General features: G+C 33.8%; 1 protein-coding gene across 3 annotated transcripts; it reads left to right on the forward strand.

Moving 5' to 3' along the window:
• Window positions 1-2,459: 2,459 nt before the first annotated feature.
• LOC104605108 (cAMP-regulated phosphoprotein 19-related protein) lies at window positions 2,460-10,015 on the forward strand. 3 transcript variants are annotated; one of them, XM_088902453.1, is made up of 7 exons: window positions 2,460-2,606; window positions 2,953-3,027; window positions 5,058-5,117; window positions 5,200-5,247; window positions 7,042-7,104; window positions 9,364-9,426; window positions 9,551-9,643. In XM_088902453.1, the coding sequence occupies exons 2-7, from the start codon at window positions 2,971-2,973 to the stop codon at window positions 9,560-9,562; spliced, it is 303 nt and encodes a 100-aa protein (XP_088758579.1). In that variant the 5' UTR covers window positions 2,460-2,606; window positions 2,953-2,970; the 3' UTR covers window positions 9,563-9,643. The 3 variants fall into 3 exon arrangements, with proteins under 3 accessions (XP_088758579.1, XP_010268031.1, XP_010268030.1); XM_010269729.3 differs by lacking the exons at window positions 2,460-2,606; window positions 9,551-9,643 and adding exons at window positions 2,632-2,882; window positions 9,774-10,015; XM_010269728.3 differs by lacking the exon at window positions 2,460-2,606 and adding an exon at window positions 2,633-2,882 and having other exon boundaries at window positions 9,551-9,632.
• Window positions 10,016-12,191: the final 2,176 nt, after the last annotated feature.

A 12,191-nucleotide genomic window follows, 5' to 3' on the forward strand; every position in this document is an offset into this window, starting at 1 on the left:
GTAAATATGCTTCTTTTCAGATTTAAGACAAATAATATCTTCATAACTTTTCAGATTTCAGATTTATCAAACGCCACCTAAGTCAATTTTCAAACAGATGTTGATTTTCTGAACTCACAAATAGTAACACTCAAACATTTCCTAAGGCTGTGTTTGGTTGCAATGCAAATAAATTTGCACTGATTCAAAACCATAGCAGTGCAAATGATTTGAGCGTAAATTCTGATCTATTTCTGTTTCAAATGTTAACTTATTTAGTTTGATTGCAATACAAAAAAAGTAAATTAATACATAAATCAGAATAAAGTAAAACACAAAACAAAATTAAACAAGAATTTGCATTTTTTTTTTCATTTGCGCTCCTATATATTTGTACTAATGCAAATAAAATTGCACTGCAATGAAACACATCATAACTGTTCAGACTTATTGCATGAGGAATAAAAATTTCAAATATATAATATCTTGTGATAGCCTAATTATGGATAGGAGTGGAAACAGGGCGGGTATGGGGCAGGGCACCCTCTCCGCATCCCCTCCCCGAAGCCCCCCATCTCCGAACAAATGACTTTTCCCCACTCTTAAACAACCATCTAAAATACACCAAATTCTAACATTTAAATGTAACTCTCAAAACAAAATAGGATTTTAAAATTTTGGTGAAAATGAGATTATGAAAACCTAAGCCAGATTATATATATTAGAAATTAATATTAAATCAAGAGATATTTTAATAATTTATCAGCGGGTTCAAGGTGAATTCAACAATTCTATATATATAGAATGAGCTATAGGGGTTTTGTCTTTAAAGGTCTAAACCGCTTATAAATGGACTGTTTGGCAAGTTTTTTTTTTGAAAGATCTTTTGGAAACGCTGAAGTCAAAAGACGTAATGAGATTTTGCATCAAGATCTTGACAGCATGAATATGTTTGGTTAAGACATGCTTTTCATGCGAAAATGAGTTGAGAAAAACTGAAAAACTCTATTTGGAACTTTCCAAAAGTAGCCCAAAATGAGTTTCGCACGTCTTTCTTTTCCGTGCAATGCCTTTTGACGGCTAAATCTCCACAAACCAAAGAAAAAAGACCACAACGTGGTTTACCAGGCTTCTAAATAATTGATAGACCGCACAAAAAGACATGTCAAACAGGACCTTACTAGTCTTTCATGATCTACTGTTAAGTTAAAAGATTTTAAGTGAAGAAAAACAATGAGTTTCATTTAAAGCTTTCAGATTTTTTGCCATTTTAGAATTCCATAAGCTTTCATTACCAAATAGATATATCAAAATTTCATTTTCCAAGCTTTTGAAAAACCTTAAAAAAGCATACAAAAAAGACTATTCTCTCTCAAGTTACATCGTGTTCCAAGTTTCACGATGCTACTTGTCTTATCACTAACGCTATATTTGGTTTAAAAGAAAAAAAAAAAAAACGTAAGAAATCCTTTACAAACCTTATATAGATTTTCCTACCTCTCTTTTCCTTTCCCTAATCCCTACACAGCCTAAACGTCGGTGAGGATGAATGAATGGATGCAAGGTTTTGAAACCAGTTTTATGGACCACGTGTCCTGTCTCCTCCAAGTATGAGTGTGAACAAGAGAATAGGTAATTAAATCACATTGGACAGTACACAGGTCGGGGCCTGATGATCCCACTAACTTCGGATTTCATGAATGATGAGTCCTTCCACCCAAAATTCTCGACTTTGTCTGCCCGTGTGGATTTGATATTATAAAATGTTACAGAATTCCTTCTGCTTCAATTTCGCTTAATAAAATCTATGTATTATTTTATTCATTAAGGACTCTGCATTAAGATTATTATGAGGTATCAGATAATTAGAACCCTCTTATTGGAATTCTTTTTTTCTTTATCTCAGATAGTTGATTGGTTTTTAGGCGAGGACAGCCTCTAAAGAAAAAGACCATCATAACTAGGGGTGTTGGTCAGGCGGGCTGGACAGGGTTTAAGTTTAATCTAAGTCCAACCCTAAGAAGTGGGCTAAGGCTCAAGTCCGAGGTTAAGTCTAAATTGTTCGATTTGAGTCTGGCCCGAACTTATATTTGGATTAGGTCTGTGTCGGTTTAGGCTGGTTAATTAGCCCACACTAAAGTATTTGTATATGTATTTGTATATGTATATATATAGGTGGATTGGGCTCAAGTTAGAATAAGATAAAATTGTGTTTGAATTACAATATCCGGCTCAAAAAAATAGGATTAATTTGAAGACAAAAAATATCTAAACTCAGCACTAAAATTTATGGGCTAAATTGGTCCGGGCTCAAGTTGGGCCCGCCCAAATTATACTACCCGTAATCTTTAATAGATGGATGGATAGATAGATAGATATTAGATAAGAGTTGATGGATCGTCTATGATAATGATGAAGATAGGACCATGGATGGACCAAGTGGACCGGACGGGATATCCTTTGTTGGGATTCTGAGACTTGGGAATTGGGAGGAGGAGGCGAGGAGTGTCGGTGACGGACAACGACAAGCTCCTGTGACTGTGAGGGGGTGGGTGATGTCATCTATAAACAGCGATGCTGATGTTTTAACGACGGGAACCACCCAATCCTCCATTCCCCTCCTTCTGGTTTGCTGCTTTTATCCTTTTTTTTATCCGGCTTTTTTCCCTGTTAATTTAATTTAATATTGTTATTATTTATTTATTAAATAATAAAGAATGAATAATGGGGTTTGCTTTCTTGGTCTTTAAATTCATTTCTTCCATTCTCTGCAACGCATCATCTCATATCTCACCTTTTTACTCAATCCCCTCTTTATCTCTTGCCCACTTTCTGTTTCCTTCTGAACTTCCTCTCCCTCTTCTTTGTATCTGCATATCTTTATCCCTAGCTTCTGGAGCAAGGTAATTTCTCCTCCTCCACCACTCTCTCATGGTGGTTAATGGTGGCTAATGGTGGCGAGTTTTGTAACAGGAGGTCTAGAGCGAGGAGATGGCCATGGCGAGCTGCAACAGAGGCGAGGAGCATTCAGCTTCCCAAGAAGAAGAGGTATACATCTTTCGATCTCACTCCCTCTCTCTGGTTATAAAAAGAAACCCTCGTACCTATCTTCTTAGATTGAGTCAAGTGCAAACTCAGAGCTGAAGCCTCTTCGGTCGACAGAACTGAATTGCACCCTCTTAATTACGTCAGTGCACAAAGGGATTACAATCCTGACTATGCAGCAATCTGCGGTGCAAACTCCGTCCACCCCAAGAATGAAAAAAAAAAAAAAATCATTTTTTACGTTTTCCTGACTGGTAGTATGTCAGTATTATTAGTTTAGTTTGAAATTTTGCCTTACTATTCAACGCTTGAATAAGCTTGAGCTTCCACCTAAAATGAGATCCTCAGCTCAGACTTCCGCTAATGTTCTTAGTTCTGAATCTGATGATCTATCACCGATAGACCAACCTACCCCGTCCAACGTCCATTTCAGACAAATTAAACTGGACCCCCTTCCATGAATATCTCCTCGTGAGTCGTGAGTAGGGTCGGTCGGTGACTTTAGCGTTAAATTTATTGCACACGTGTGTGACTGGTTGGAGGAATACTCAGCACCGGCGAACGAGACGAGTCACCCGGCACACAGTAGTTAGTACAAGATTCATCGGTTGTAATATCATATTTCATATATGTGTGACTGTGTGAGCTCGAATTTATTTAAATTTTAAAAAATCGGCTGAGCTGAAATCTGTTGCGGTGGTATGTTACAGATACCTACTTCTACCTAAATAAAAATAAAATTTTATCCTTCGATAGTTCATTTTATCAAATTTCACGCGTCAACCCTGATCAGGGCCACCGCAATCAGTTTTAATTGGAGACCGTTTGGGAGGATTTTTGCTTTTGGGTCTTCTTGCACATATCTTCTCATTTTTTCAGTTTTTTGGTTTTTTAAATTTGTCAAAACCTTAAAAGACCACACGAAAAGACCTGTCAAATGTTGCCTAAAATATTTAAACAGTGGTTTGAACATCTGGAAAGCCCATATTCAGATTTTCAGATTTTTATCAAATATATCTTCTGACATTCTCGGGTTAAGCCCAATTTGAAACACATCTCTTCCCGAAAGCCATTCCAAACGGGCACTTAGCCAAGCTAGCATGAGCGGCTTTAGATTATTAATAGAACGTTTTTGCTGTTCAGTGGGCAGTGGAACCAATAATGAGGTTTCACGTTAGCAATAAATTCAGAAGGTTTTTGCTGTTCAGTGGGCTGTAGAACTAAAAATAGGGTTCGACATTAATAATAAATTCATGGTCCCAATGTAAAAAGTGCAGGCCCCATGTATTTTATTAATGATGTAAAACTTTATTATTGGTTTCACAGCTTGTTAAACAACAAAAGCATAGAATCCCTCTGTTAATTTTGCAAATGAATAAGTTTTTTCTATTGATAAGGTCATTAAGACTTGGGAAATTAGGGTTTGGTTCACCCTAAAATGAAAAGGACATATCTCCAAACTCCGTTGAAATAACTGAAGTGTGATTATTAGTTCAACTCTCTTACCTAATGGGTTTGAGTGAGTTTGGAAAGGGATTTATTTTGTCCCCTTGTCCAACCCATATATCGTGGTGTGTGGTTTATCACAACAACGCTTGCCACGTGGACAAACTAATAGTTTGATAGACGACTCATGAATCTTGCACGTGGCCCAGAACGGTTGTGAGTTAGAAAGGGATTTATTTTCTGTCCCCTTCTCCAACCCATATATCGTGGTGTGTGGTTTATCACAACAACGCTTGCCACGTGGACAAACTAATCACCTTTTCTAGACAAATTTTACGTTTAGCAAAGGAGACAATGTTCAAGTTGAAGAGTTGAGATTTCAAAAGGAATAAGCTGAGGAAGGTGACTACTGGTTCAGTTGATAAGTTCTCTAAGTTGGGAACGTTTCCCACCTCCCGTTTTGTGTTAAAAGATTTGAGTTAGTTGATATGGACCAGGAAATGTTCAACAACATTGTCTTTCATTATTTAATTTTATGGTCAGAATAAGCTTTTAAATCAAGCTCTATTTTTATCTGTAAAAAGCAGGCAACGGTTGGGAACAAATATGGAGGACTTGTGCCCCGAAAGAAGCCATTGATCTCAAAGGTAAAAAAGCATTGAGTTGTCACTTTTTCAGCTCAGTTTGTTTAGGATTTGTCATGGTCTTGAATTCATTTCATATTTTCAGGATCACGAACGTGCATTTTTCGATTCAGCTGACTGGGCTTTAGGCAAGGTAAGGATATATATTTAACGAACAAATGATGTTTTTTAAAACTAGACCAGATTGGATGGTTGGACCGGAAAAACTGGGAATCGATCAGGTGATTGGTTCTGTTTTTTTTTTCTCAAAATTGAATTTTTGACAAAAATCATTGATTTTGGTTAGTAAATCGCTGACCCGGGTGGTTAATCGTTCGAATGGTTTTGACCTTTTTTTTATTTTTTTGTTAAAACGAGCTGACCGTTTGGTTTGAACAGTTCGTTCTCCGGGACGGTTTTAAAATACTTGCAACAAATAGTCATTAACTGATGATATTATGGCCCATTCGATTTGTAGCCTTGTATAGATTTAGAAGAAATTGGAAAATTACATTCCAATTCCAAATGTTTGGTTGGACAGAATTGGAATCTCATTTTTATTTCTGGTAGAATGATATTCCCCATGGAAAAGAATGGCCGGTCCCCCCTTTCCCATAAAAATAAAATCTCATTCCAACTAATTCTAACTCGTGTCTTGAGCCAAATAGAATATGAGAATAAATCATCCCGATTGCGAAAACATATATCTCTCTACCATCCACAAAAGTCATACTTGCAATCATGCCTCGAGGCCTTAAGCTGACTTGTGAATATTGGACATATCGCAACATAGGGCCCTAGACTAGACCGTGCGTTTTATGAGTATTGTAGCATTGGACCCAAGCTTTTGCCTTTTTCTCAAACCACGTTTAATGGTGGGAATGATGGGGCCATATTATGTGGTTGCCTATAGATTTTGTCGTGGTCTTCTTCGGTATCCAGAACAGTGCCACAAAGGACTGACTAGACGTGGTTTAAGGCTGGCCTGAAAAAAAGCAAATCAAAATTGCATTTATAAATTAGACTGGGTTAGTCGGCTCAAAGCTCAAACCCACTCCAAAATTCAGTACAGCTTTAAAGCCCATGTCATCTACAACCTTACAGCCTATGCCCTGTTCATGGATGTGGGTGTTTTGCATCATGATTTTGCTTGCCTATTATATTTGTCCTTGATTTAAGCATTGAAAATCAATGTTTTGAAACCAATGTGGAGGCCGATCCACTTTTACTTTTAGGTCTGGGTCACCGGTTCAATTGTTTGGGTTGAATGGGTCCGATCATACCACATCATTAAATGTATATATACACTTATAGATTTGACGTTTAAAAAGTTTTATTATTATTTCCTTTTTTTGTGAAAATAGCGGGATTGTAATGCATAGGTCTCGAAAAGTAATCAAAACAAATGATCATCTCAATCCCACATTGGAGTACAAAGTTATGGCCTCTAGAACTTCGCACATACATTGAATGTACAACCTACCACCCAAGTTACCAAGTCAAATGGATCAACAGTTGAACCATTCAAAATGGACAATTTTTTACCAAATCAATGTTTTTTTACCAAACGGCGGGCCTTAATAAAAGTGGACCTGAAGTCGAAACTGGGTGACAGTTCGAACGATTCAATTGGTCAGACTAACAGCAGGTTGAAAATCGGGAAAAATGGGTTAAAGCAATTAAAACAGGATTATGGTTTGATAAAATTAAAATGCTTATATCACGCTTACATAGCCATGAAATATCATGATACCAAATACACCCAAATTTTGTTTTTTTTTTTTTTTTAAAGAAAGTGTTTCACTGATTCCGTTATCTTCTAAGTGGAAAATGACCTAATAAGTGGGCCTTCATGTGGGCTCCCTACCCCCTAAAGAGTTCATAATCGGTATTTCAAGCCCATTTACTCTGCATAGTTGATCTAATACTGGCACTATTTTACTTTCAGCAAGTAACGGGCTTCAACGAAAGGTCCAAAGCAGCAGTGGAGACGTTACGACCGAAATTACAGGTAATGTCTACAAACTACAAATCTACAATGAACAGCGATTAACACAGAGGGATTGGTATTAGTGAGAAACTAGTGGCGACTAATGTATGGGATTTCTTTAAGGAAAGCTAAATAATAGAAATATATAAAAGTATATAATTGTTTTACATTTTTTATTTTTTAAATAAGTAATAATTATTTATATTTTATATACTATTTTTTATAATTTTTTACAATACAAAAATAATAATAACTAATTTTAGCTAGATAGGATTGTCCATCAAACCGATGAAATAGACCAATTCGACTCAAGTTGGTCAATTTTCTAGTATTTCCAAATGGCTTTGGTTGAACAGTTTCCCAACCCAACCCAGGTTGGATCAATTTCGCCTTGCCCATTTCTAAATCAACCAAAATCAAATGACCTAACCATAAATATATTAATATTTTATATTTTTAATACGAAAAAGTGGAAAAATTCTCATATTTCTTAGTCTAAAATATTTTAATCATAAACTTAATTTTTAATTTTATTTTTTTAATTATTCTACTATAGTTTTTAAAATTTAAATTTAATTTTTTTATATTTAAATCTTTTGAACCGACCGACCAAACAGAAAATCGACTCAAACCGATACAACCCAAGTTCGTTGGTTTTCAATAATTGTTAGACGGTTTCAGGTGACCAACTCCCCAACCTGACCAAGTTGATTTGGTTGGCCAAACATCCTAGAACCGAGCTGAACTAACCCGTGAACACTCCTAACTTCAACTAAATTAATAGTCTAATATCTAATAAATAACAACAGTTCAATCTCCAATAATTATTGAAAATATATTGATAATGAAGATACAATAAATAATAAAAAATATGTTAAATTAGTCAATAAATAATTTATTCTCAAATAACAATTTAATCTCAAATAAATATTAATCAATAAACTATAACAAAGATACAATAAGTACAACAAATTAAATTTAAAAACTTGAATAACATTAGTTTAATCTCCAATAATTATTGAAAATGTTCTATTAAATAACAAAACAAAAATAAATTTGTACATAATTATTGAAAATATATTTATCACAAAAAACAATAAATAATTACTGAAAATACAAAAATATTGATTTAGTATAGATAAATATATAATAAATATATCTTAAGATTTTAAAATTATTATTAATAAATATTAATTGCTTTGCATGTTTCTTTCCAGAATTATTAATTGATATAAATGAAATTAGTTATTTAAAATATTTTTTATTTTTTATTTAAATAATATCATTATTTATATTTAAAATATTAATTATTTATTGAATTTAATAATCTATAAAATTGTAATTTATACTATTATTACATAATTCCGTTATTAATTTGTAAAATATTTAATTATTATTAATTTGAATATTATGTTATAGTTATTTTTCTAGTTTTAAGAAATTTTTAAATTTATTACATAATTTCATTATTCTAACTATTTAAAGTCTAGTAAATATTTCATTATTTAAAATATTTAGTTATTTACATATTTAAATAATATATAAAATATTTAAACTTTTTTGTTGTTTGAATTTAAATTATTTTAAAGTTATTATATAATATTAAATATTTTGTTATATAGTTATTTCAATACTTTTAATGTTATTTAAGATATTTACTTATTGAAATATTTAAATATAATTTTATTGTTTAAATAACATTTGAATTGAATAATCCGGAAAACCATAATTTATAATGTTAGTACATAATTTCGTGATGAGTTTTATAAAAATATAAAATTATTAATGATGTGAATATTATTAAATCCATTATAATTATTTTTTGTATTTTTAATAAATATTTTAAAGTTATTATATCATTTTGTCAAAATATTTAAATAATTTTTAAACTTTTAATTCAAACTTTAAATAGATATGGATAACAAGTGGGAGAGAGGATAAATAGGAATTAGAGATAATTTAGGAGATAAATAGAAATTAAAGATAGTTTAGGAGAAAGTGAGGGAGGTAATTTAGGAGAAATTTTAGGAGATGATATTATTTAGGTTATTGGGAATGTGTGTGTGTGTGTGTGTGAGAGAGAGAGAGAGAGAAAGAGAGATTTTAGGTTATTTTTTATGGGAATGAGAGGATCGATCTCGTTGGTTATTTAAAAAATTCAAAAAAAAAAGAGAAATTTTATAGATTATTATGTTTTAGAGAGAGAGAGAGAGTGTGTGTGTGTGTGTAGTGGTGATATGGTTTCAACTACTGAATTTTGACATGGCAAATGATCCTCAGCGGACGCCTCACCAACAACTGCCACCTCGGAGACCTGCTTGCACAACCTATGGGGATAACTTGGTGAGTTTTATCTTCCAACCCCTATGTCTATATATTTTTTCAGCTATTCAATCTTTAGGGTCCATTTGGTTTACAGTTGGATTAAGAATTGGAATGATGTACTCCCCTCACCTGTTTGGTTTAGATTGAAATTTAAACCGAAATCAGAATGGATTCTCATTCCCGAGAGAGGAAAAGGAAATGGACATTCCTTCAAATAGGTGAATATCATTCCACCATGAATGGAAATGGGATTCCATTTTCCTCTAAAAAAGTTGAAATCAAAATGATCCTTATTCCTACAAATCAAACGGACTCTTAATTCTTTAAATTTATTTTAATTAAGTCCCGGGTCGTTGATTTTGCAGACTGAGTAGATGATCTTGTTCGAACAAGAAATTCCAAATGCTGTGCTCATGAGCGATGAAATGATATTTCAGTGAATCTCCGCTTTTAAGTACTGATTTCCAACGACAACGAGCTTCTAAGTAGTCCTGCATGGTAGAAGAACCTTTTTAAAATAATGTAAGACCTTTTTCAATAAGAATATTGCTGTCTACTGAGAAATGATCAAGCAATAAATTACAAAGTTCGTTACCTTGGAGAAAAATGAATACGCTTCAAATCATGAGACCAACTGGGAATAAGGTTGGGGCATTTATTAATTAGTGGCTATTTCAATCCGCCGCTTGGGGCACCAGTGAATTTTGGTTAAAGTCCACCTGATTAGTCCTACTTTATGATGCCAGTTGATTGGCCGTAAGTTTTCCGATATTATGTCTTTCTAACATCATAGTCGAACTTAAAAAATGTTAATAAAATGTGCAAATATATATACACAACCATTGTTACTACTGCTTATAATCTTAAAATGGATCAAGTTTCATAGAGGTGGATTCATATTTGATTTAGTTGGATCGAATTCCAATCACCCCTATCTATATTCACTTTTGATTCCATTTGCAATCCTAAGAAAAAAGGCATGCTCTCTCTCTCTCTCATGCTGCAACCCTAAACATGAGACTTGGTCTAGATCCAAACTGATTCTAATTTTACTATCTTTAATAAAGCAAGTATAAATTAGATGCTGGGTTGGATTGAGTTAAGGGCCCAACCAAAGCAAACCCTAAACATGAGGCTTGGTCTAGATCCAAACTGATTCTAATTTTACTATCTTTAATAAAGTAAGTATAAATTATATGCTGGGTTGGATTGAGTTAAGGGCCCAACCAAAACCAACCCTAAACATAAGACTTGGTCTAGATCCAAACTGATTACTTTTACTATCTCTAGTAAAGCAAGAGTATAAATTAGATGCTGGGTTGGATTGAGTTAAGGGCCAAACCAAAAGCAACCCTAAACATGAGACTTGGTCTAGACCCAAACTGATTATAATTTTACTATCTTTAATAAAGCAAGAGTATAAATTAGATGCTTGGTTGGATTAAGTTAAGGGCCCAACCAAAACCAATCCTAAACATGGGACTTGGTATAGATCCAAACTTATTACAAGACTCAAATTTGTCAATCCAAACCAATGTTTTAAAAAATGACTCGGAATCGGAACCGTTCTGGCCACTAGTATCTGGGTCGACGGTTCAACCATCCAGTTCGAATGGATGGCCCGTTCTGATAAAATAATTAAATTTTAAAAATAGCCAAAACTGTTGAATGGGTCAAACGAGTCGACAATTCAACCGCCTGAGTCAATGGTTCGTTGACCAATTCAACAATTTTTTGCTAGGGATCAGATTTGGGATAAAATGAAACCGGTTGCCTGGACGATTTCTGAGCCAAATGATCTAACCACCCGGATCAACAGCAGTTCAAAAACCATAACCCAGACTTCACCAAATTTTTTATTCAACCACATGCCTAAATTTGTCAATCCAAATCTGACCAAATATATTATTATACGTTTGAGTGACAATATACATACATACATATATTCATTGGCTTTGGGCCCATTCAAATTGTGGCAAAAGTTAAACTTCAACCCGACCATGAACATAATAAAAAATTAAAGTGGTTCATTTATATAGAATAGTGAATAGATTCAGATCAAGCAATCTGTATTTATGAATATTTGTAAAGGTGCATGGGCAAGGAGGTGCATTATGATTATATTACTTTCTATAAGTTTAAATCTAACTTTTTTTCCAGTTTCCCACATTTAGACGTTGCCTTCGCCACATCATCAGTTTCTAACCTGAACCCAGTTGCTAGGATCAAATGCGATCAAGGTATTTCCCTACCCCTACACCCTAAACTAACAAACATACGAATACAAGAGAGCCAATAATAATAATAATAATAATAGGTCGTGTTTGTTTCTCTGTTAAGTGGACTGACGAGCCAAGCTTTTCAAGAGCTGCTCAAGCTCAACTCGTGAAAAGCTCGGTTCGGCTCGGTTTCAGCCAAGCTCGAGTCCAATTCAATGGCTCGATTAATAAATGAGCCGAATTCGAGCCTACTAGAACTTGGCTCGTGAGGCTCATGAGCCAGCTCAAATATATATAATATATATAATAATATTATAGTAAATAATATATATAATAAAAATATTATAATTCTTAATTTTTAAATATAAAATAAAATTTTTATATATAATTTTTATTTTTATAAAATATATAATAAATATTTTTATAAAATATAAAACGAGCCGAGCTCGAGCTTATGAACTTTTGACTCGAGCCGAGCTCGAACTCAAGGTTCTGGCTGAAACCGAGTTCGAGCTAGAGCCTGGTACTATTTGGCTTAGCTCAACTCAAATCCACCCCTACTGA

This window comes from Nelumbo nucifera, chromosome 4, assembly GCF_055504915.1.
Source record: "Nelumbo nucifera cultivar China Antique chromosome 4, China Antique-T2T, whole genome shotgun sequence".
In the NCBI taxonomy this organism is placed as follows: Eukaryota; Viridiplantae; Streptophyta; class Magnoliopsida; order Proteales; family Nelumbonaceae; genus Nelumbo; species Nelumbo nucifera.